This window comes from Lolium rigidum, chromosome 6 (assembly GCF_022539505.1).
Source record: "Lolium rigidum isolate FL_2022 chromosome 6, APGP_CSIRO_Lrig_0.1, whole genome shotgun sequence".
In the NCBI taxonomy this organism is placed as follows: domain Eukaryota; kingdom Viridiplantae; phylum Streptophyta; class Magnoliopsida; order Poales; family Poaceae; genus Lolium; species Lolium rigidum.
In genome coordinates this window covers 274,126,164-274,147,937 of record NC_061513.1, presented here as the reverse complement: position 1 = coordinate 274,147,937, position 21,774 = coordinate 274,126,164, and the positions used below count along the sequence as shown (strand labels likewise).

The 21,774-nt window shown below is 43.1% G+C and overlaps 1 protein-coding gene across 1 annotated transcript; it reads left to right on the top strand.

Moving 5' to 3' along the window:
• Nucleotides 1-7,028: 7,028 nt before the first annotated feature.
• Nucleotides 7,029-16,316, top strand: LOC124661304 (paired amphipathic helix protein Sin3-like 4). The gene is made up of 23 exons (XM_047199170.1): nt 7,029-7,117; nt 7,502-7,735; nt 7,831-8,005; nt 8,114-8,212; nt 8,298-8,453; nt 9,060-9,363; nt 9,698-9,831; nt 9,952-10,027; nt 10,132-10,161; nt 10,250-10,479; nt 10,553-10,707; nt 11,827-11,954; nt 12,055-12,309; nt 12,405-13,058; nt 13,161-13,246; nt 13,621-14,262; nt 14,343-14,443; nt 14,530-14,668; nt 14,748-14,900; nt 15,046-15,209; nt 15,298-15,409; nt 15,494-15,665; nt 15,892-16,316. The coding sequence occupies exons 1-22, from the start codon at nt 7,044-7,046 to the stop codon at nt 15,644-15,646; spliced, it is 4,254 nt and encodes a 1,417-aa protein (XP_047055126.1). The 5' UTR covers nt 7,029-7,043; the 3' UTR covers nt 15,647-15,665; nt 15,892-16,316.
• Nucleotides 16,317-21,774: the final 5,458 nt, after the last annotated feature.

Genomic DNA, 21,774 nt, shown 5'->3' with positions numbered 1-21,774 from the left:
CCATTTGATCACCATTCTTAATACTACACCATTGGAATCAATCCAAACCATCATATTCTAGTAGAACCATATGATCAACCCTACTACCAACCTTGTGTAGTAATTCACATCACATGCTCCTATTCAACTAAACCCTACTTAGGAAGTAAGAAACCATCTAACTTAGAAACCATGATTGAATACTTAGGGAAGCAAATGAGAAGTTATGGTAAACCTAACTCATAGCATCACCTTGAACCATCTTTTGATATGATATCTAGGAGAAACCCTAGTAATAACCCTTCCAATACTTGCTATATATAAACCATTCTACTCAAGAACCAACTAGTTCCTATTAGAAAACTAAATGAATCCAATAGTAAACCCTAGAAGCCATAGGTTCTATTTATAGTAGTTCTCATTCTTATTAACCTGTTCTTCAAAAGTTAATCTTTTGAAGTACAAATCCTAATCAAACCCTAGAAGCCATAGCTCCTAATTATAATAGCTTTTATTCTTAACTTGACATGTTCTTCAAAAGTTATTCTTTTGAAGTGCAGATGTCAATCCAACCATAAAAACCATAGTTCTTGTTTATACTATTATTTCTTAATCAACATGTTCTTCAAAAGTTATTCTTTTGAAGTATAATATAAGTAATCATCAACCATGTCATGTAGAACTTAAAATTGACAACTGTTCTTCACATATTATCCATATCATTATTCTTTGTGTGTATGATTGTTATGATGCATTATATCACTTGCTTATGCTATTCATATCACCAAACCCTAATAATAACCTTGTTTGAGAACCATCCAAAAAGTGTAACACATCCTAAAGAAATCTTTACAAGTCAATCAAACTTAAATCATCAAGGTTAGGTTACGCTCGGGACGAATGCATCTCATACTATGCATTATAGCATCTTTGCTAGTTCTTTAAACATTGTCCTTACCGGACAATGATGATATTTCAGAATTTGGAGTTCTCCCGTATCAAAGCTTTTGCCTGCATAATCTTGCAGTCAAGAAAGGCAAGTTCATCGCTTGCTCATGTCATTTGATTATGTTTATCAAATTATATGCAAAGTACTATACTTATCACTCTTGCATTGAAAAGCAAATATTATTTTACAATTATGAATATGACTATGTGGTGGGCAATGGAACCATGGTATGTGTTGATTGGTGGAGGTTCCATTGCACGGGTACTATTCATCTAGGACTAAGTACCAATGCCGTCCAGTGATTCTAGCGCCGTACAAATCGCGTTAACCATAAGATCTATAATGGCTCTGGGAAGTCGATCGTATCTTTTCCCTCCTGCACGCCAACGGACTTGATAGAGCCTGGCGGGGTGTTGGAGATAACACTACCGTAGGTTTGGAAATCCTTTAAAATCCCCATCCGGACGTTTGGATGAGAGGCTCTACCGTCTATGAGGGATTGTCCATAGTACACCGGGGGTAAAGCCGTATGATCGGGAGATGTCTACCGGGGTGTACGGATGGACAAAAGGGTGGGTTTGCGGTGGTCGCGGAGAAGGCGGTGATTGGCTTGGATCTTACACTCGGCCCCACACCAAGGAAGTGTGGACGAGAAACGCGTCTCGGTAAGGTATCAAGGATAAGTTCTCTTATGGGAAAAGTAACGCACCTCTGCAGAGGATACCGAATTGTGATCTGTCACTCCCTGTTCGGGAAGGAAGCTGCGAACGCGGCAGGAAAGGAACTCCATGAAGTTCTAGTCAACTCGTGAAGACCGACGGGCATAGTTTTCGAATAAAACAAACCTTTTGAAGAAATGTTTATGAAAACTTGCATTCGCCTATGACTTTACGAGTGCCGTGGCTGTAGCTAGTGCATGATACACCTATTTCCTAATATGAACTTGCTGAGTACGCTCGTACTCATCCCACTCTTAAATCCCCTGCTTAGCTATGGAGGCACCGGAGGATGAACTACCGTGGAACTCGAAGACAAAGGAGTCAACTGCAACAAGATGAAGAATCCAAGCAAAGAAGTCAATAAAGTCAACTGCTGCAGCAACTATAATGGAAACTTAGACTAGTATAGAAGGGAACCTTTCCCTAATCCTAGCACCTAAGTAGCTAGATTTCTATAGCAAGCCTAGTAGCTCTGAAGCTTAAGTTAGCAATAAGTTAGACTTCGAGTCGTTCTTCTGGAGCTTTATTTGAAATTTTACCTCACTGTATAGTAGGAGGCTGTGTTGATCTTCTGTAAACAGCTTGTGTATCCTTCTATAGACATACCTTGACTCGCATATGTTTCTGTTGTACCACTCTGAGGGATGTAATATGAGTGGAACGGTGTTTCACTTGTGTTATGTCAACGACTTGTGTACTACACCATGCAGTGGTACGCTGGGTCACCACATCATATAATACACCGAACCTCGCACCCCTACGGTATACTCATACATGTATGCTATAAATCATATAACGAAGCTTATAACACACAATAATATATAATTCACAATGCACACAAGGTCAAAGAACACAATATATAATACAAATAGTTTATATGTAAAATGCTTCATCGTTTTTTACTAGTATCAAGTTCACATACATGTGCCAAAAATCTAAGAAACCAACTAAATTCATAATCACTAAATCTAATGTTATGCATTTTCATGGCCAAATAGCCCTCCTTTGTTTTAAACTTGAATGCACAAACATCTACTTCATATAGATTATGTTGACCAATCATAGTTTGTCTAATTGGATGTCAAAATAATAGTACCATCACTTCCATGCTTCACACGAAATTCTTCAATGGCCTGATTGCCACAAGGACACGTGATTTCGATCATGCCTCTGTCTTCACGAATGTGAGCCATGAGAAACGTGTGGGCAAAAGGGCATCCAAAGTACCATATAGGAAGAAAGAAACAATTACTAGTTTTAGTAAGTATGCGCATTAATATTGTGTATGCATCAACATGATTGGAATTCAGAGAAATTTACGATGACATCTTTCTTTTGCCTAGCGTGGTCTTATTCATGGTGTAAACATAGTAAGGGATCGAGGGCTTTGTATCTTCTGATTACACGCCCAGATTTCTCTTTCTTGATCTAATCATGTTAACATCATTGGAATACATATAATGAAGGCCATACTTATCCGCAAATCAGGAATATGAAGCCGAAACTAAGTCTCACTAGTCATATTATTTGACATACATACATGTATATGTTATTATGGCATACAAGTCTCACTAGTTTCCTCGCATGGTGGTGGAGTGCACATGCAAGTAAGAACAAGGTACCTTGTCACGTGCGTTATCCATAGCTAGTTTAATGACATTGCAAAGAATAAGCTGCCACTATTATCGGCCAACTGAACTAATTAACATAGACAAATCTTTTCACAATAGAAATTCCTAACATACAATGTTCTAATTTATTCCTAAACTTAATACTATAAATACATCTACCACGATCCCGGCCAACTGAACTAACATGGACAAATCTTTTCAGAATATAAATTCCTACCATACAAAGTCCTATATTATTCGTAAGCTTAAAACTCTAAGTACATATACCACTGCCATCAGCCAACTTGGACAATTCTTTTCACAACACATATTCCTAACATACAAAGGCCTACATTCTTGCTAAACTTAAACTCTAAGTACATCAGCCAACTGAATGAACATAGACAAATCTTTTCGCAATAGAAGTTTTTTAGCATACAAAGTCCTAGATTGTTCTTAAAATGACATAGACATTTCTTTGCAGCTCGATACCATTTATTCATTCAGCAACATAAAATAAACCTAGGTTTTTGACCAGCGGTGTAAGGATTGTACTAGTGATGTCAGAGGTGTGCTCGAGGGCGGATTGTGCAACAACACACCATGGTCAAGGGCGTCAGAGCAGTGCATGCACCCAAGGCCGAGGGTGTCGGAGCAGTGCCTGCACCCACGGTCATTGTTGTCGGAGAGGTGCCCACATCCATGATCAAGGGTGTAGGGAATGTGCACGCCGCCATGGAGAGAGTGAGGTTGGAAATGGTTAGAGCATGGGAGGATTTCCCGTGAGATCTAGAGGTGGGGAAATGGAAAAAAAATTGAGATCTGAACCTGGGTGGGTTGGATCGCTCTACGCCTTTAAACACCCGTGAAGGGTAAACAGGTAGGAAGACAATAATTAGCATCTGAGAACCCTAATTAAAATACCTTCCATGGTCAAACACTACATATTAAAATCGATAAATTCTTGTTCACAATACTACTCTTCCTCCTCTTCCTTGTCCTCATCCTCATCAATATCATCAAACATCTCATCATCCCCATTATCATCAAGATGAAATACGTGTCTTAATCTATCAATAACTTGTATCATCTTGATGGAGATCCCTCGGCAATCCCCCTTCTTTCTTTGAGGATTTGCTTGGCCTCCTCTCGAGCATTTTCATTCAATTCTTCTTGCTTGCGCACCCTCTCTTGAAACTGAACATTTGTGTTAGTCCTAACTCGATTAGATAAGGATATCAACAACATCTTAGACAACGTGATGTCTGCACTGGATCGCTCTAGGCCATAACACTGCAACTCAATTTGCTCAAAGCACCGCATCCAAGGAACGTGCATCCCATGTCCAGTGGCTTGTCGATGTCACACACAACATAGAGACAAGGTGGAAGGTTGTCCTTGCACCGAAGAGAGGAATGCTAGATTACGTTGTTCCATACCAGGTCATCGTCAATACAATTGAGTGGATACTTCGAAAGGGTGATGCAATGTGTAAAATCAAGATTGAAAACACAAACCGACCTGGATCAACAAACCCTAAATTTCTATTAAAACAAAATTCATAACCACAAATGCACGTGCACCTGCATCCCACGGCTGAGATCCATGGCCCCAATATAGCTCTGATCCGATGCCCGTCGCCCCGCCCGCTGTAGATTTCTGCACAGAGAGAAGAGAAGGGAAGAGAAGTTGGAGAGGTTGAAGAATACATATGCCATGGCCAAATATTTAGAACCGCCAGGTCGACACTTCTGTTGGCTGGTGGGCCACGGTAGTCAGCGGGACGCGGTAATCCAGTCACCCGCATTAGACCCACCGTGCAGGTACCGTAGAATAAGCGATGACCTAAAATGTGCCCGCGCTCATTAAACACGTCATATACTAACGCCGCTCTTGCCTGCCACCTACCCTGGCACACTTATGTGCCGGTATCGACAATACCACGCCGAATATCCATCTGTCGTCTTTGTTGGCCGCCCCTAAAGGTGTATCCGCCAAGTAAAATACTTTTGGTGAGACTTTTAAGTTGTTTCGTCCAAAAAAATCCGCCGGGTATGGGAGTTTTTTTTGTAGTGTTAGTGTCCCTCCTTGTTTTACTCGGAAAATCTGGCAATGAAATAAATATTTTCTTGCACTTTCCCGAGCGACAAAAGCAACATCGTCGCTAGCTAGCGTGATGCTCGGTGAACCCGTATGTACGATACACCCATAACCGCGCCAACCAAAGCTCACCGAGGTCGGGCTTGCGCTTGCCGTTTCCCCTTGTTTGCGACAAATATGGTAGTTAGTGCTATTTAATGTCGAGCCAATATGTGGCAACGACTAACAACTTTGCCCGCGCACGGCACACGTGGGGTTGGGGGGAGCGGTTTACCGTCTTGAGATGTTGAGGTGGACCCCCCACTGGTGTCTAGGGGTTTTGTTCGGATCGTCTCGCGATGAAACTGCTACTTTAGTTTCCTTTTTCCGAGTGACTCCATAAATGCCGTTGGTAGCGTGATGCCCGGTGAACTCGGACACACGTTACACATATAGGATAGTGTTAGTGTCTCTCAAGTTACTCTGACAACCTGGCAACGAAACAAATATTTTTCCGGACTTCTCTGAGCAACAAAAGCAACATCGTCGCTAGGTAACGTGATGCTCGGCGAACCCGTACACACGATACAATCATAACCGCACAAACCAGAGCTCACCGAGGTTGGGTTTGCGCCTGCCGTTTCCCCTTATTTGCGACATGATTGTAGTTAGTGTTATTTAATGTCGAGCCAATATGCGGTACCGATTAATAGCAACTTTGACCGCGCGCGAAACACGTGGGGTGAGGGTGGGTGGGTTCGGTGGCGGTGTGGTTGGTTTACCGTCTTGAGATGTTGGGATGGACCCACCACTGGTCTTTACGGCTTTTGTTCGGATCGTCTTGCGATGAAACTGCTACTTTATTTTCCTTTTTCCGAGTGACTCCATAAATGTCATCGGTAGCGTGATGCTCGGTGAACTCGGACATATGATAGACATATAAAATAGCAAAAAAAAAAAATGCGGGACACGTGTTTCGGTCCCTTCAAGCCAATACATGTAATCCAAAGTTCCAAACCGGACAGCACACCCATTTCTATATTTTCTCTTTCATTTTCTCATAGTAAAAACTTCTACAAATCAGACCCAAATACTACAAAACTTGGCAAACCAAAATCCGAGATTCGAAATCCGAATGGAACGGGTGGCCAAGCCAAGCCAAGGCAGGGCCGGTGCCCGCACCCACCCCGTGCGCGTGCGACGTGTGTGTTTCGTGTTTACTTTACCCACAGCACACAAGCACAAGCACGCAGGCAGCAAAAAAGGCCGGTGAGGTCACCGCCGCTAGCCTGTCCCCTCCCATCCCGACCGTCCGCGTGTCCCTTATCCTCCACCGGACGGCCCAGATCGTCCGCGGCGTCCACCCGGTAGGTTTACTCGGCCTCCCCCCATTCTTAAGCCGTTCGCTCGCCCCTCTTCGCTCTCCATCGTCTCCTCTCGCCCCACCCTCGTCTCGTTCCCCTACCCTCGACCTCGAACCCATTAGCTCTCGCGCTCGCCCTCGCCGCCTCGCGCAGCCAGCGCCGCTCGGTGCGCGGAGTCCGCCGCGCGTGGGAACCCGCAGATCCGGCGTCGGCGGCGCCGGCGGAGATCGGCGGCGGCCTTCGTTCATTCGTTCGTTCGTTCGGGCGGCGGTGAAGGAGGAGGAACCGGCGCCGGTTTCGCCCCCGCGGCGGCGACGAGGGCACGCCGGCGCATGGTGGTTGGATGAAGCGCTCCAGGGAGGACGCCGTCTCGGGGTCTCAGCTCAAGCGCCCCACCGTCGCCGCTCGATCCGATCCGTGAGTAGCCCGCCCGCCTCCCCGCTCGCCGTCGCCGTCGCCGCGCTACAGTTTTAGGCAGTTCGTTTTCGTCTCTATTCCCCCACCCGTTCCTCCTCTTACCCCGTCCGCTTGCGGGTGAGAGGGGGTTTCGTCGTGCTACTTTGACGGAGTCGGCGAGAGAGCGCGGAGGGAAGGCAACCCCCCCCCCCCCCAGCCCCGCGGGAGGAATCCGCGCGGATTCGCTCGTTTTTCTACCGCCGAATCCGTGTTCCTCCCGTCCAATTCGAAGTCCGGGGCGTCGAAAATGGTGTTTCGGTTTAGGGGCACGGCACGGAATTGTTTTATTTTCTACGTTTTTTTTACCCCGTGATCTGACGGTTTCGCCTGTTTCCCCACGCGTAGGCCGACGCAGCCGCAGCCCATGCCTCCGGCGGGTCCACCGGCGCCGGCGCCACAGCCTCAGGCTGCCGCGCCGGCGCAGCTGTCGGGCGGTTCCGCGGCGGCCGCTGCCGCGGGCCAGAAGCTGACGACCAACGACGCGCTCGTCTACCTCAAGGCCGTCAAGGACAAGTTCCAGGACAACCGCGCCAAGTACGAGGAGTTCCTCGAGGTCATGCGCGACTTCAAGAGCGAGAGGTCGGTGCAGTCCCCACTCCGATCCACACCATTTTCCGTAAATTACCCTCCAGCGAGACGCTCATGTTTATGGTTGGTGCAATTTTTGGGTGCAGGATTGATACCAACGGGGTGATTATCCGTGTCAAGACCCTGTTCAACGGGTACCCTGAGCTCATCCTCGGGTTCAACACCTTCCTGCCCAAGGGCTTTGCGATCAGGCTCCAGGATGACAAGGAGAAGAAGCCTGTTGATTTTGTGGAAGCCATCAACTTCGTCAACAAGATCAAGGTATACACACGCCCGCGCACACACACACAGGCTCATCTGTCATGTAAAGATGTGGTATATGTATGTATCGGTCTGCGACATGATTGGTTTGTTTCCCCTTGTGTACAGAGCCGGTTCCAGCGTGACGAGCACGTCTACAAGTCTTTCCTGGACATTCTCAACATGTACCGCAAGGATAATAAGTCCATCCAAGATGTTTACCATGAGGTGCCTTTTTTTTTGGTTTATTCTACTTTAATGTATGCATCTTCTTCCATTACAGTGTTGAGTTTAGCGTGTCTTTTTTTGGCAGGTTGCGATACTGTTCTGTGACCATAAAGACTTGCTCGAAGAATTCCAGCACTTCTTGCCTGATACCTCGGTGTCTCAGCAAGCAGAAACTGCTCCAAGAGCTGGTTTGGTTAAGCGGGAAGCCCCTCTAATGCCTCCTGTTGGTAGGAGTGAAAAGGTATGAATGACCTCTTGTCATTTCGTGAGCTTTATTCTTTTTGCGTTGGATTTCTTGAGCTTTATTAGCGACTAGTTAGGTACTTGGCAGAAAATAGTGTCATATGTTATGACAGAAGAACCTTTGTCTTCTAGTTCTAACATTTTCTAGACTTTTGGGGGTGTGGTTGCCTGAAATGTGCTATACAAATTAGAAGGTGTAATTGCAGAAAGTAAAAAAAGAAGGGCACATTTGTTTTTGCTCCTGCGCATGTGCAGGAACTCATGAAATACCAGGGTGACATTTTTTATGAGTGGAATCTGCCCTTTAGAGGTTTATCCACTAGTGCATCCCTTGGCTTTCATGTAGGTGAAAAATGCTTAGATACAAAATGCAGCTTCTTAAATTTAGCACAATATTTGGTCAATTCAGTTAGTTTTACATCTCTGAAGGAAATACGGGAGCCCAAGGTATTTTAATGTCTTCTGTCAATGGGACCGGGACATCAACATGAGACCAATCATATTTCTGTGTCTATTTGGCCTCTTTTTGTGCATCTATATAGCAGCCATAAACTAATTATTGTGTAAAGTTTGCTGACCCTTCATCCTGTGTCTATTTTCTCAGCCTAGGGCTTATCCATCACATGCTGACCGTGACACCAGTGTGGATCGTCCTGACGTGGAGCATGATCGCCAGAGAAGACGTCCGGACAAGGAACGGAAGGCAGAAAGAGATAGGAGAGATTATGAGAGAGATGAGAAGGATGTTGAACATGACAGCAAAGACCTGGATGTTGGACTGCGTAAGCGTAAACCTTTTCCAAGCGCAAACCTTACAGGCGCTGAGGCACAGCAGGGTGGTCTCCCAGAGAATCATGGAATAAATGGTGCCTCAGCTTCATCGTATGATAATAAGGATGCATTGAAGAGTAAGTTTCTCTAAATATTGATTAATAAGTAGATACTATTTCTGCTCAGTGGCAGTTTTGCTTCTTGGTACCACCACTAGAATACAACTTCGATGCTCCGCATGACCTTGAAATGCGTTGCATTTATGCCTTCTGTTGGATGCATCTCTTGCATAACGCTGTTTCACTGTAATCTTCTCATGGCTGTGTTAGTCAATCAGAAACAATGCACAAAATGTGTTCACTTGTTGATTTATGTGGTTGAATTTTGTAATTTCGTCTTCATATCTGAAGAGCTTTGTGTACTTTCCACTTGCTTATTACTTACATTAACAAGTTTTCCTTGCAATATTAGGTGTATACGCACAGGAGTTCCATTTTTGCGAGAAAGTCAAGGAGAAGCTGGAATATGACGCTTACCAGGAGTTTTTGAAATGTCTTCACATATACAGCCAGGAAATTATTACGAGAAGTGAATTGAAGAACTTGGTGGGTTTCTGCTGCAGTTGTGCAAATTCAGTATTTAAACTTCAGTTGCTTCACTTTTTGGTTACCTGTTTGGTCTTAATTAGTTAGACGTGAATCATGCATATCCTATCTGGTTTACAGGTAAATGATATACTACAACACTACCCAGATCTTATGGATGGATTTAATGAATTCTTGGATCATTGTGAAAATATAGGTACGTTGCGTACTTAATGTATATGGATGGCAATCTTGCAGGATATATGTCACTGATTTTTAATTTCATGTATCTCTATCTGAGTTTTTCTCCCCATGGTGCAGATGGATTTTTGGCTGGAGTCTTCAGCAAAAGTATGTGGTGATTTGCTTCAAACTTTGCATCCCCCCCCTTTCTAAATCATTTTAAATTCCTTGTTAACACTAATTATCTGGATTGAAGAGCAACCTGGACGGCTAGTTAAAACTGAGGATAAAGAAAGAGATAAGGAGCATGAGAGGGAGGAGAGGAACAGAGACCGGGACAGGGAAAGAGAAAAGGAAAGACTTAAGGAAGGTGCTAGCCAGAAACCTTCTGTCACCAAAGACAAGTATCTATCCAAACCAATTTCAGAGCTTGATCTCTCAAATTGTCAGCGATGCACTCCTAGTTACCGGCTTCTACCTAAAAATGTAAGATAATATCTCCAGCGCCATTGTTTTCATGTTGTGTTTCATATAACATTTGGTTTAATCCCGTTTTCAGTACCCAATGCCTCCGGCAGGCAACAGGACTGATCTTGGAGCCTCAGTTCTTAATGATCACTGGGTATCAGTGACATCAGGAAGTGAAGACTATTCCTTTAAGCACATGCGGAAGAATCAGTATGAAGAAAGTTTATTTAGATGTGAAGATGACAGGTGCCACATTATCTTTGTTACTCAGAAGATGACATTAACATGCAATTTCATATTAGCTGGACATATGATGTAGCTTTGCACTGTGATGATAGTAATCTTAGACTATATTTTATATTAATCAGGGTTTAGAGGCATACCCTACCATCGATGCTCAATGGTACTTTTTTGCACTTTGTGCACTAGGGTTTAGAGAGAGGCTCATGTGGATAACAGGGCTAGTATTGATATTATGTAACTGGACATTGCATAAGTAGAAACTCATATTTGGGTTGTTTACATTTGAGTCTTCGCGTTGACAACCGGGACTTGGCTCTTACATAGGGCTGCAAACAGACAGTAACAGAAAACCTGTGCACTCACATTAGTCAATGATGTTTTGGTTAGCTTCTCAAGTCACGGACACAATAGGTGACTAATTACAGTGGTAATTTTTTATCTAATCAAAATACTCCCTCCGTTCTGAAATAGTCTACATTCTAGACTCAAAATTTGTTCTGAAATACTCTACATTCTAGCTTTTAGTCAACAACAACACTGAAAACGAAGTGGTTTTGCTCTTTTTATTGGGTGTTGTTGTTTCCAATGTTGCTTTGATTGGTTGTTTACATATCTAAGTAGTACTAATAAATGCAATACTAGTTTGTCTCATTTTCTCTAGAATGTAGACTAAATCAGAATGGAGGGAGTATGCAGTAGTGTTGAATTGTGGGTTGCTTCAGCTAGAATCATTATTGGGGTCCATCCTATCCTAGGTGGAACATGGCAATTAGCGGCATGATGATATTCCTATAACCTAATCGCACAGGAAAAAAAAGCACCTTAATATTTCTGTTGGCCGGCTTGATTACGTTCTAGCACTTGCACACAGTTAACCATTGGGAGACCCATATTTTCAGTGTTATTCGAGCCACTTCTATTTGTTTCTAATACCACAAACCTATGATTGTTGCATATGGTGGTGGAGCCATGGGGTAAATTCGTTTAGGCACTTTACAATAGTATAGAGCAATTGGGCTACGACTAGTGAATGCCATGTGATTCGTGCTATCCTATGTGAATAATTCTTTTTTGTTCAATTATTTATTCATGCTGGTTACATGTTGGTCTGAACTTTTTCAGATTTGAGCTGGATATGCTGTTGGAATCAGTTAATGCAGCAACTAAGCGTGTCGAGGAGTTGATAGAAAAAATGCAAGATAACTCGCTAAAACCAGAAAGCCCGATACGCATGGACGAGCATTTAACTCGTACGTATACTTGTGTTCCGCGCATGATAATATTGTGTTAGCAAAGCTTGAACTAACTAGAGCCTGAATGTCCTGTGGCTTATTCACCCCTGCTTTACAGCTTTGAACCTAAGGTGCATTGAACGGTTGTACGGTGACCATGGCCTGGATGTGATGGACGTTCTTCGGAGAAATGCCAGTGTTGCACTGCCAGTTATCTTGAGTAGGCTAAAACAAAAGCAGGAGGAATGGTCAAGGTGCCGTTCAGATTTCAACAAGGTTTGGGCTGAAATTTATGCCAAAAATTATCACAAGTCACTTGATCATCGCAGTTTCTATTTCAAGCAGCAAGATTCGAAGAGCCTGAGCGTAAAATGTATGCACACTTTTTATACATGTAAATATTTTTTATAGTTCCAGCTATGCCTAGTTACCTAATTTTGCTTAAATCTTTGTTTATTTCTTGTGCAGCTCTATTGACCGAGATTAAAGAAATTAATGAGAAGAAAAGAAAGGAAGACGATGTACTCATTGCTATTGCTGCTGGAAATAGGCGGCCTATAGTTCCCAATATGTCATTTGAGTATGTGGATTCAAAAGTCCATGAAGATCTTTATAAGATCGTCAAGTACTCGTGTGGAGAAGTCTGCAGCTCCTCGGACCAACTAGACAAAGTGATGAAAATGTGGACAACTTTTCTGGAGCCAATTTTAGGTGTTCAGCCTCGATCCCATGGTACTATGGATGCAGATCTGATTAAACCCAAGAATGGAATCACAAAATCTAGTATTGCAACTCTGGGGGAAAGCAATACTACTACAGATGGAGTTGCTGCCCAGCAAGGTCATGGTGATGAAAGCAAACAACAGGATCAAGCACCATCAGGTGTGGTTAGATTGGCGCGACTGGGTAAAGGAGTTGCCGCAGACTCTCAAAATGGTTCCCATGATGCAGATCGAACTGCTCGTAGAGACGAGGAAGCATCAAATATTGCACCAAATGGAGGAGTGCAAGCTGCTGCCTTCATCACAGATGAAATGTCTGCAGTAAGTACCCAGAACATGCCTACTGAGAGATCAGCAGTACAGCATAACAATATTAAGGCAAACTCGGAAATTGCACCAGGTTTGCGTTTCTGCTAATTCGATACGTTGTATTTTTTATGATCTATAACTTGATTAGGTCTCTTTTGGCCAATGCTTATGATTTGTCTTGCCTGGCTTCTAGGAATGAATGCTTCTAGAAGTTCACATGCTGGAGTTAGTGTGGCTGGTGGTGCCAGGGCTAGCCATCAATTATCACCATCTATTGAGGTATAGAACTTCTCGTGATCTCAATTTACTTTCCACCTGTGTTAAAATGTGCCAAGTATTACCATCATATAATGTGTGGGAGTTGGTATTGCTGCTGGTGCCAGGTATTGATTTTTTTCTTTAGAAGTTTATTTTCTTAAAGGGCTGTGTCTTCTCCCATGTGTTCTTTTTTTCCTTTTCTTTATTTCTGTTGCTTTTGTTATTTGTTTTACTGTCACATTTTACCTGTCTATTGCCTGATTGATGACAATGCTTGGAATGTTTTTATGCTTGTGTTGAGTTGTATGCATTCATGTAATGCAAAATGCAAGTTAATCTTTTCTCTATGGATGGCATCCAACAACATGCTCATATGTTTCTGTTCTCCTTGACAGGCTGGAGAGACTGGCAGGCCAGGAACATCTTTAAATGGTGGAGGCACCAATGAGGGTAATAAAGGGCGCCTATTTAATGAACCTGCGGCATCACACAATATTTCGAAAGTTGAAAGAGAGGAGGGTGAATTATCTCCTAATGGAGATTTTGAAGAGGACAATTTTGTGCCCATGGAAGATGGAGCATCTAAAACAAAAGAAGGTTCTACAAGCAGAACATCCAAGGTTAGACCTGGTGAAGTAGATACTGAGGCAGCTGGCGAGAATGATGCTGATGACGAGGGTGAGGAAAGCACTCAAAGGTCTACTGAGGACAGTGAAAATGCTTCTGAGGCTGGTGAAGATCCATCGGGAAGTGAATCTGGCGATGGTGATCATTGTTCTCGTGAAGATCATGATGAGGAAGAAGATATGGATCATGATGATCAGGATACAAAGGCAGAAAGTGAGGGTGAGGCAGAGGGGACAACTGAGACTCATGATGTTGAAGGAGGCATATCATTACCTTTATCAGAACGCTTTCTGTACTCGGTTAAACCACTGGCCAAGCATGTACCCACATCCTTACATTGTCGAGAAGAGAAATCCTCACATATATTTTATGGGAATGATTCATTTTATGTCTTGTTCAGGCTGCATCAGGTAAAGCTTTACAGTAGTTTTGACCCTATGTAATTAAGTAATTTGCATGTGCCCTCTTTAGCTAAACTTATCAATTGCAGATGTTGTACGAAAGATTGCTTTCAGCAAAGACAAACTCTGCGAGTGCTGAAAAGAAATGGAGAACCTCTAAGGATACAAACCCCCCTGACCTATATGCAAAGTAATGCAGCTTTTCGCAATGTTTAGTTGCTTCTACTGCATCTTCCCCATACACATGACCATGACTGATTTCTACTTTTGATGAAGGTTCCTGAATGCACTCTACAACTTACTTGATGGTTCTTCTGATAATACCAAGTTTGAGGATGACTGCCGTGCTATTATTGGTACCCAGTCTTATGTTCTCTTTACTTTGGATAAACTGATATACAAAGTTGTCAAGCAGGTAAGTTGACTCATCCCCTGCTTTACTATGTCACTCTGGGTTGGCTGGAACATTCATTATTTTACTTCGCTGGCATCAGCTTCAAGCTATAGCAACAGATGAAATGGACAACAAGCTTCTCCAGCTTTATTTATATGAAAAATCAAGATCTCCTGGGAGGTTCTTTGACCTAGTTTATCATGAAAATGCCCGTGTCCTACTCCATGATGAGAGCATGTATCGATTTGAATGTGTAAGTCTTGTTCCGTTTTGCATCCTATCGTGATTAATTATCAATAATGCTGTTCCATTTGTCTTGCAAATGAACTGGTTCGCTTGTATTGCAATGTTGCTAGATGTCATAGAATGATAAATTCCAGTTTATCTTCCTATTGCAGTGCTCAGATCCAACGAGGTTGTCGGTTCAGCTCATGGAATATGGTCATGAAAAGCCTGAAGTGACTGCAGTATCGATTGATCCAAATTTTTCCTCATATCTCTTCAGTGACTTTTTGTCAGGTTTGTCTGACACAATGTTGTCTGATGGTGTCTTCCTTGGAAGGTATCCCCCACCGCTAACCCCACATTGAAATTTAAGCTCCTGATTTCATTTCTCCTGTTTTAATCCATCATTCATACCGTTCTTCCAGGAATAAGCGGAAAAATTCAAGTAGTGATGAGGCCTCTGATTCATTGAAGACCATGGATGGTGTCCAAGTTGCGAATGGTCTTGAATGCAAGATATCCTGCAAGACCTCGAAGGTTTGCTTGTTTATATAGTTCGGAATTTGACGCTTTAAATTTTTACTGGGATATCAGTATATCTTAATGATGTCATATATACAGGTCTCGTATGTCCTTGACACAGAAGATTTCTTGTTTCGGTTGAGAAAGCGGAGGAGACTTTTAGCCAGTGGAATTGTGCCTGACAAGTTGCAGACATCAAAGAAAGATGCTGCAAAAGTGCAGCGCTTCCATTCGTTTCTAGCCAAGCCTTAGGGTCATAGGCAAAATATTGGTAATTCCACTATATGCTAAACCCATGCAGCATTTGATCGTATTGCGACGCTCTTCTATTTCATTACAAATTCTTCGCTATTTTGTGCTGTTATATACTCCTTACATGGCAAAGCGGCTTCTCATGGCATTTTTTTCCAGCTACAGCAAGTGTTTTTCCAGAAAAATCACATACAATATATATTATATAACAAGACAATGATTACTCTTTTACTTGGGTTTTGCAGACATTGTATCCAAATCAGGAGATGCTGCTGGGGTTGTGAGTGCCTTGCTCTTGTCATCACAAGGAAAGCTGCAGGAGTCCAAAGCCTCGGTCCCATTCCCAGAAGGCGTCCCCCCTGGAATAATGATTCGGCCTTTGGGTAGATAAGACATGGTAAATACAGCAAAGCATGTTATGGCCACCTCAGTCAGCTTTAGGCCGGGCCGAAAAAATGTGTGTATGTATATATATGTATTGGCAGAATGTTGTTTGTTCTGTTAACATATTATCTCTAGTGTTTTTTGGTCGGTCTTAGAAGGATTCTATTAAACTTAATCACCATTCCTTGATGGTATAGGCCTGTTGTTATTTTGACAACTTTTTCCCGATCAAGATATGTAGCCTTGATTAATCAAATGCAGCAATGCCAACATTCAGACCGTGTGACATGCTTGTTTTGGTGCGACCTAATGTTGTTTGTTGCTGATGGTAATCTGTCATGTCGTGCTATGTGATTGTTGAATTGTAAAGTACTCCCTCTGCTGAAATATAAGACGTGAACTATTTCGACCACTAAAATATACTTCTTTCCAGAATAGGACGCATAATATATAGTTTTGGGTTGATGTTTTAAGTCAAATTTTCAAAGTTTAACCAACTATGTCAACATTTATAATTTAAAAATATTATTGTTAGAACCATCGCGACATACATTTCCATGTTGTGTGCCCTTCATATTGTAGATGCTTATGCATCTTTCGTGTGTAGATAGATAAACTTCAAAAAGTTCAATTTAATAAAAAAAACTAGGAGAAAGTATGAATTAAGATGTATAAATGGTATCGTTGCATTTGTCTTGCAATTTTTTTAAAGTATGTTTTTTTACTTATACATATTTATTAATAAACTTTTTAAATGTGTGTTTTTTTTACTTACGGTTAAAGTTGTAAGTTTGTGGAATTGAATTTCCGGTGGACCAACAAAATTTAAGCGGGCCTTACGTTTTCTTAAGGAGCTGTTTTGACACGGAGAGAGTTATGATGATAGCGCTATTAGTTATCCAGAATTATTTTTCTCAACAATGAGTCATCCTATCAGGTTATCAAAGCTAAGATATGAACGGTGCAAAATTTAGTAAGGATTAAAAGAACAAATAATGCGGCAAGTGCACATTTCATAGAGGCTATTCAGTATGTACTCTAATGATTGACCATGGAAGATACGAGTCAGAAAATATATGTTGGAATTCGAATACATTAGAAATATTATCAAATAAAAAAAATCTTATTCTTGTGGTGACACTTGCACGGCCTCTCTAAAGCTAGGTCGTCATAGGTTGATGGCCATGCCATGTGGCACCATTTGGAGGCAAACCCGCTGACGAGGGACATCTCGCCTGCCAGCCCAAGGACAATCGTCCTCCTGCTCTCCGACAGGGTGCTCTCCATGGCGGCCATCAATATCTAGGGCTGCTTGATGTGGAGCTCGAGGTGGGTGTGGTTCAACCATCCCCTGGCATCGTCGCCCATGGAACCCCAGAGGGCGGCCATCAGCATTTGGGACTACTTGATGTGGATCTCGAGGTGGTTCTGTTGAAATATTGGGCCTACTTTTAGTGGCCCATACTAGATTTCAGATTTTCCCTATAAATCTCAAAGCCCACTTAGTGACAGCCTTGTGAGTTTGAGCCCAAGTTGGTGGCAGCTCACTAGGGAGCGGCAAGAGGTGAGAAGTTTAGTCCCACATTGAAAGTTGGGAGGAAGTTAGACCACCTTATAAGGTGGGTTGTTTCACCACTAGTAAGTGAGTGCGAATAGGAGTGCTACACGCGCGCTCCTCCTCGCTCGTCTCGACTCGACTCGACTCGACACGACACGACACGACACGCGCCGCGCTCGTGGTGAGTGGATTGAGCCGAGACTTTCCTTACTTTTTGCAACTCAGGAAAACGAACAGAGTCCTAGACGGACGCGTCACACTTAGTCGGTTCGGGTCGCTCCCGGATCGTGGGCTATCTGTAACCGACTCGAAACGTTCGTGCGACGTGGGCGTGGCCCACGTTGCCTAGGGTTTCCCGAGCCTATATAATCTCTTGCCCGGCTACCGCAGAAACACACCGAATACATGAGTTAGGGTTTCCACCTCTGCTTGCGCCGCCATCGTAGTCTACTCCATCCCGCGCGCCGACGTGCATCGGCGAACGAGAGAGCAGGTCTCCGGAACCACTCGTCCTTGCGATCCTGTACGGGAGAGGGCGAATTAGGTTTTTGGGAAGCGCTCTGCACGACTGCTCAAGCTCTTCATCACGGGTCGTCTTCCGTCCAAGTCGGGCGGTGCTGCCTACCGTCGTCTTCAACGCCGTCTACTTCGACCCGTCGTCACAGTCATAAACAACGTTGTCATCAACAACGTTACTACTGCGACATCATCTGCTACACCTCCACCGCCACCTCCGCCAGATTGGTACGTGCGACATATCTCGATCTATTTAGCGATGGATGTTGTACCGTTTGCCATGCTACTATTCATGTTGATTAATGCATCTAGTATGTTCGAGTTTCACATGTTAGTAGTTGCTGTCGTCATGCTTAATATTCTGGAATTAATCATGGAAATTGTGCCTAATCATCCAACAATCCAAAAACCTAATTGTAGGCAATTTCTGAGTTAACAATGGCTGGTTTTGCTGATGCACTGAGGCCGGATAAGTTTACCGGTGTGCACTTCAAGAGGTGGCAAGTTAAGGCCACGCTCTGGCTTACTCATCTGAAAGTGTTCGAAGTTAGTAATGGTTTACCTGAAGGAACTATATCTGACCAAGATCAGAACAAGTTCAAGGAAAACAATACTCTCTTCATCGGATGCGTTCGAGTATTCTTGTTGATCGTCCGTGTGATGTGTACATGCACATAACGGATGGTAAAGAGCTCGGGATGCATTGAATGCTAAATTCGGTGCAACCGATGCGAGCGATGAACTCGTACATCATGGAGAGCTTCCATGACATCGGGATGGTAAACAACCGTTCTGTAGTTGAACAAGCTCATGAGATACAGTGCATTGCGAAAGAGCTTGAACTCCTTAAGTGTGCCTTACCTGACAAGTTTGTGGCTGGATGCATCATCGCTAAGTTGCCCCCTTCATGGAGGAACTTTGCCACAACTCTCAAACAAAAGAGACAGGAGATATCAGTTGAAAATCTGATAGCGTCTCTTGATGTTGAGGAGAAAGCTCGGGCTAAGGATACTACTGAGAAAGGAACCCTACAACAAGAACAAAGGGAATAACAAGCCCTCCTTCAATAAGCCTATGAAGACTGCAACCTTCAAGAAGAAGATGATAAACAAAGCAGATCTGAGCTGCTTTACCTGTGGAGAGACTGGCCACTTTTCTAAGGACTGTCTAGAGAGGGCAGACCGCAAGAAAAAGGCGAGACAAGTCAACACGGTGACCGCTAGCAATGCTGATGGGCACGGTAATCTCTTTACTGTTCTTTCGGTTTTTCAATCTCCATGTTGGTGGATTGATACGGGTGCTAATGTTCATGTGTGTGCTGACATATCCATGTGCACTTCTTACCAGGTCGCCCGGGATTCTTCCGTCTTGATGGGGAATGGGTCACATGCTTCTGTTCGTGGTGTTGGCACGGTAGATCTGAAGTTCACTTCGGGAAAGATCGTGCGGTCGAGGAACATGCAGCATGTCCCTACTATGAACAAGAATCTCGTTAGCGGCTCCCTTCTATGCGAGAGATGGGTTTAAGGTTGTTTTAGAGTCGAATAAAGTAGTTGTTTCCAAGTTTGGACAATTTATTGGTAAAGGCTATGAGTGCGGAGGCTTGTTCCGCTTTTCGCTTTCTGATTTCAGTAATAAGTCTGTGAACCATATTGGTGGCAATGTTAGTGATGATACCAGTGTTTGGCATTCTCGTTTATGTCACATTAATTTTGGTTTAATGTCTCGGCTATCCAGTTTAAGTTTAATTCCAAATTTCACCATTGCCAAAGGTTCTAAGTGCCATAGTTGTGTGCAATCAAAGCAACCTCGGAAGCCTCACAAGGCGGCCGAGGAGAGAAACTTGGCACCTCTAGAACTCATACATTCTGATCTATGCGAGATGAATGGTGTGTTGAAAAAAGGTGGAAAGAGATATTTCATGACATTGATTGATGATGCGACTAGATTTTGCTATGTTTATTTGTTGCGAACTAAAGATGAAGCTTTAGACTACTTTAAAATTTATAAGGCCGAAGTTGAAAATCAACTAGAGAGAAAGATCAAGCGTCTTAGGTCGGATCGTGGTGGTGAGTATTTTCCTAAAATCTTTGATGAATTATGTGAGGAACATGGTATTATTCATGAGAGGACGCCTCTCTATTCGCCCCAATCAAACGGGGTTGCCGAGAGGAAAAACCGCACGCTGATTGACTTGGTGAATTCCATGTTAGCCGCTGCTGGTTTATCAAAGGCATGGTGGGGAGGCTTTGTTGACTTCATGTCATGTCCTGAATAGAGTTCCTAACAAGAATAAAGATAAAACCCCTTACGAGGAGTGGGCTGGGAGAAAACCATCACTTTCGTATTTGCGCACATGGGGATGTTTGGCGAAAGTCAATATTCCAATTACTAAGAAGCGCAAACTCGGACCAAAGACAGTGGATTGTATCTTTCTAGGTTATGCTCCGCGGAGTGTAGGCTATAGATTTTTAGTAGTTCAATCCGAAGTACCTGATATGCATGTTGATACTATTATGGAATCTCGTGATGAACATTCTTTGAGAATATGTTTCCTATGAAAGATATGCATAGCATTGCTAGAATTTCTACTGAGATAGTTCCTGAATCTAGTACATCTAATGAGTATTTTGAACAATCACATGAGATTGTTATTGAGAAGGATGACAATGAAGCTCCTAAACGGAGCAAGAGATGGAGGATTGAAAAATCCTCCGGTGATGATTTCATTGTGTACCTTGTGGATGATACTCCCACGTCCATTGCAGAGGCATATGCATCTCCAGATGCAGATGACTGGAAAGAAGCTGTCCATAATGAGATGAACTCGATTATTTCTAATGGAACTTGGGAGTTGTCAGAACGACCCCATGGATGCAAGCCTGTAGGCTGCAAATGGGTGTTCAAGAAGAAGCTAAGACCTGATGGTGGTACTATTGAAAAGTACAAGGCGCGGCTTGTAGCGAAAGGCTACATACAGAGAGAAGGCGAAGATTACTTCAACACCTATTCACCTGTCGCTAGACTTACCACCATTCGAGTACTACTATCCATGGCTGCCTCCTATGGTCTTATCGTTCATCAAATGGACGTAAAGACAGCTTTCCTTAATGGAGAGTTGGAAGAAGAAATATATATGGATCAGCCTGATGGGTTTGTAGTAAAATGTGAAGAAAGAAAGGTGTGCAAGTTGCTGAAATCTTTATATGGCCTAAAACAAGCACCTAAGCAATGGCATGAGAAGTTTGACAGAACTTTAACTTCTGTAGGCTTTGTTGTCAATGAGACTGACAAGTGCGTTTACTATCGCCATGGTGGGGGCGAAGGTGTTATATTATGTTTGTATGTGGATGATATTCTGATCTTTCGTACAAACATGAAAGTAATACACGAGGTCAAGTCTTTCTTGTCAAAGAGCTTTGATATGAAAGGTCTGGGAGAAGCTGATGTGATTCTGAACATCAAGCTGATTAAGAACGAGAGTGGGATTACTCTAACGCAATCCCATTATGTTGAGAAGATCTTGAGCCGGTTCGGCTATATTGATAGCAAGCCTTCTCCAACACCTTATGATCCCGAGTGTGACATTACGCAAGAACCGGAGGATTGCCATAGATCAATTGAGATATTCTCGGATCGTTGGCTCACTCATGTACTTAGCGAGCGCGAC